We start from the raw sequence: 1,713 nt of genomic DNA, 5'->3' as shown, positions 1-1,713 counted from the left end.
CGAGTGGCCCTCCGCCTCGATGAGCGCACGCCTCTGGAACAGCTCCAGGCACAGCCGCGGCGTCACGCCAGCGTCCGCCCCGCCTAGCGCGTTCGGGTCGCCCCCCATCATCGTGTACGTCTTGCCGCTCCCGGTCTGACCGTACGCGAACAGGCACGAGTTGAACCCGCTGAACGCGTGAAGCACTAACGGCCGCCCGATCGCCTCGTACACATCAACCTGCCCAGCAGGCTTGCCGCCGCACTCGTCAGGGCTATCCACCGACCAGAACACATTGTCGAACTGGAACGACTTCTTCGTTGTTGTGGAGTTCATTTCTCTTGGCTGGGGGTTTATTATTGTTACCACCTTGTTCTTTGTGTGTACAGCTACGATGCTGACCAACGAGTTATTCTTTTCCCTCTGGATGAAAGGTCGGACACGCACCGCGACCTTTACGCTCTCCGACTCCACCTTGCCCTGGTCATCGTCCGCCCTCTCCGCCGCATCAGTGGGCACATCCATCGGCCGCGGTGTGGCCTTCGACCTCGCCTTGGACATGGAGGTAAGGCTGGTCACTATTTCCTTTTCTCCGCTTCTCGCGTGGTCTGTGAAGTTGTCCGACCCACGATCCTCCCTAAAGTGTGTCTCAGCAGAATGAAACTCGAATGCTCTTTACGCTGCTGTTAACTCCTTCTTTCTCCCTGTATACCTTGGCTGCAACTATGACTGTGTGAGTCTCACTAATGGCGAAATCTAGGATCTACTTATCGCTCCTCTGTTGCGGTCTTTGTTTTGATGTGATATATTGCAGCGACCCAAAGCACAAATGCAGGTTCGCTGAAAAGAAAAAAACAAAAAAAATGAGTCTGGAAGGTGGCAACGCGAGCGCCTTCCCTCCCTCTGTGTCTAACAAAAGCCTGCAAAGAAACTACCTCAAACTCTACGTGAAGCCGAAGCTCTGCTTCCCAATCTACCTTTTCTTTAATCTAAGATGCGCGCACACACACACACGAAACGAACCTCTGGCAGCGTCCAAAAAGAATATCCCAAAAACGAGACACGTATATGCACAACTTCTCCAGCTGAGAAAACTACCTAACAGCACCGCACGCAAAAACGAAACAAAAAAAAAAGGAAGGCATATTACGCATCAAGCCAAAACAAGCACCGCAACCTCCACTGTGATGCCCATCAGGTGTAATTACCAGTAAACCTACTTCCGCCACAGGCACCACAACTGAAAGATAAACCATAGCAGAACACTAGAAAAACAAAAAAAAACACGAAAAAAAAAGAGAATTCAAACAGCAAGAGTTATTTCTTTTTCACCTTTAGCACCTCCCGCGTCACGGGATAATCTGCGTTCCCATCCGCCAACGACCGCATTCCCCCTGCCGATCCACAAATATCCCGAAGACGATGCAATCTAACACCTGTGGCCTCAAAATTCAATGTCATTATGCGCAGATTCTCAGACAAAGACTCCTTCTCACGCCTGAGCTCGGACAACTCGCCACGCAAATCCCTCTCAGAATCTTGTAACTCATCAATAGTCTTTTGTAACGATACCACAGAAAAATCATAATCATTCCGCAAAGTGTCCAATTTATCCACAAGAGCATAACGCTCCGCAGTCACGGCCTCCAGGCTGCTCTCAACGCCGGCCTTCGCCTCTTCAACGGAGAGCAGCCGGCCCGTCAGCTCATCCTTCGTAGCTGACAGCTCCTCCTT

At 51.1% G+C, this 1,713-nt stretch overlaps 2 protein-coding genes across 2 annotated transcripts; both read right to left on the bottom strand.

Annotated features, from left to right (window-relative positions):
- DQ04_19131010 (putative kinesin) lies at positions 1 to 540 on the bottom strand (the record flags this gene model as incomplete). Its single annotated transcript, XM_009317786.1, has 1 exon — positions 1 to 540. A coding segment is annotated over one exon (540 nt), but the record flags the coding sequence as incomplete, so codon positions are not given.
- Positions 541 to 1,296: 756 nt separating this feature from the next.
- Positions 1,297 to 1,713, bottom strand: DQ04_19131000 (kinesin-like protein; the record flags this gene model as incomplete). Its single annotated transcript, XM_009317785.1, has 1 exon — positions 1,297 to 1,713. A coding segment is annotated over one exon (417 nt), but the record flags the coding sequence as incomplete, so codon positions are not given.

The sequence above is a fragment of the Trypanosoma grayi genome (assembly GCF_000691245.1).
Source record: "Trypanosoma grayi strain ANR4 Tgr_1913_V1, whole genome shotgun sequence".
In the NCBI taxonomy this organism is placed as follows: Eukaryota; Euglenozoa; class Kinetoplastea; order Trypanosomatida; family Trypanosomatidae; genus Trypanosoma; species Trypanosoma grayi.
This window is presented reverse-complemented; position numbering and strand designations above follow the sequence as displayed.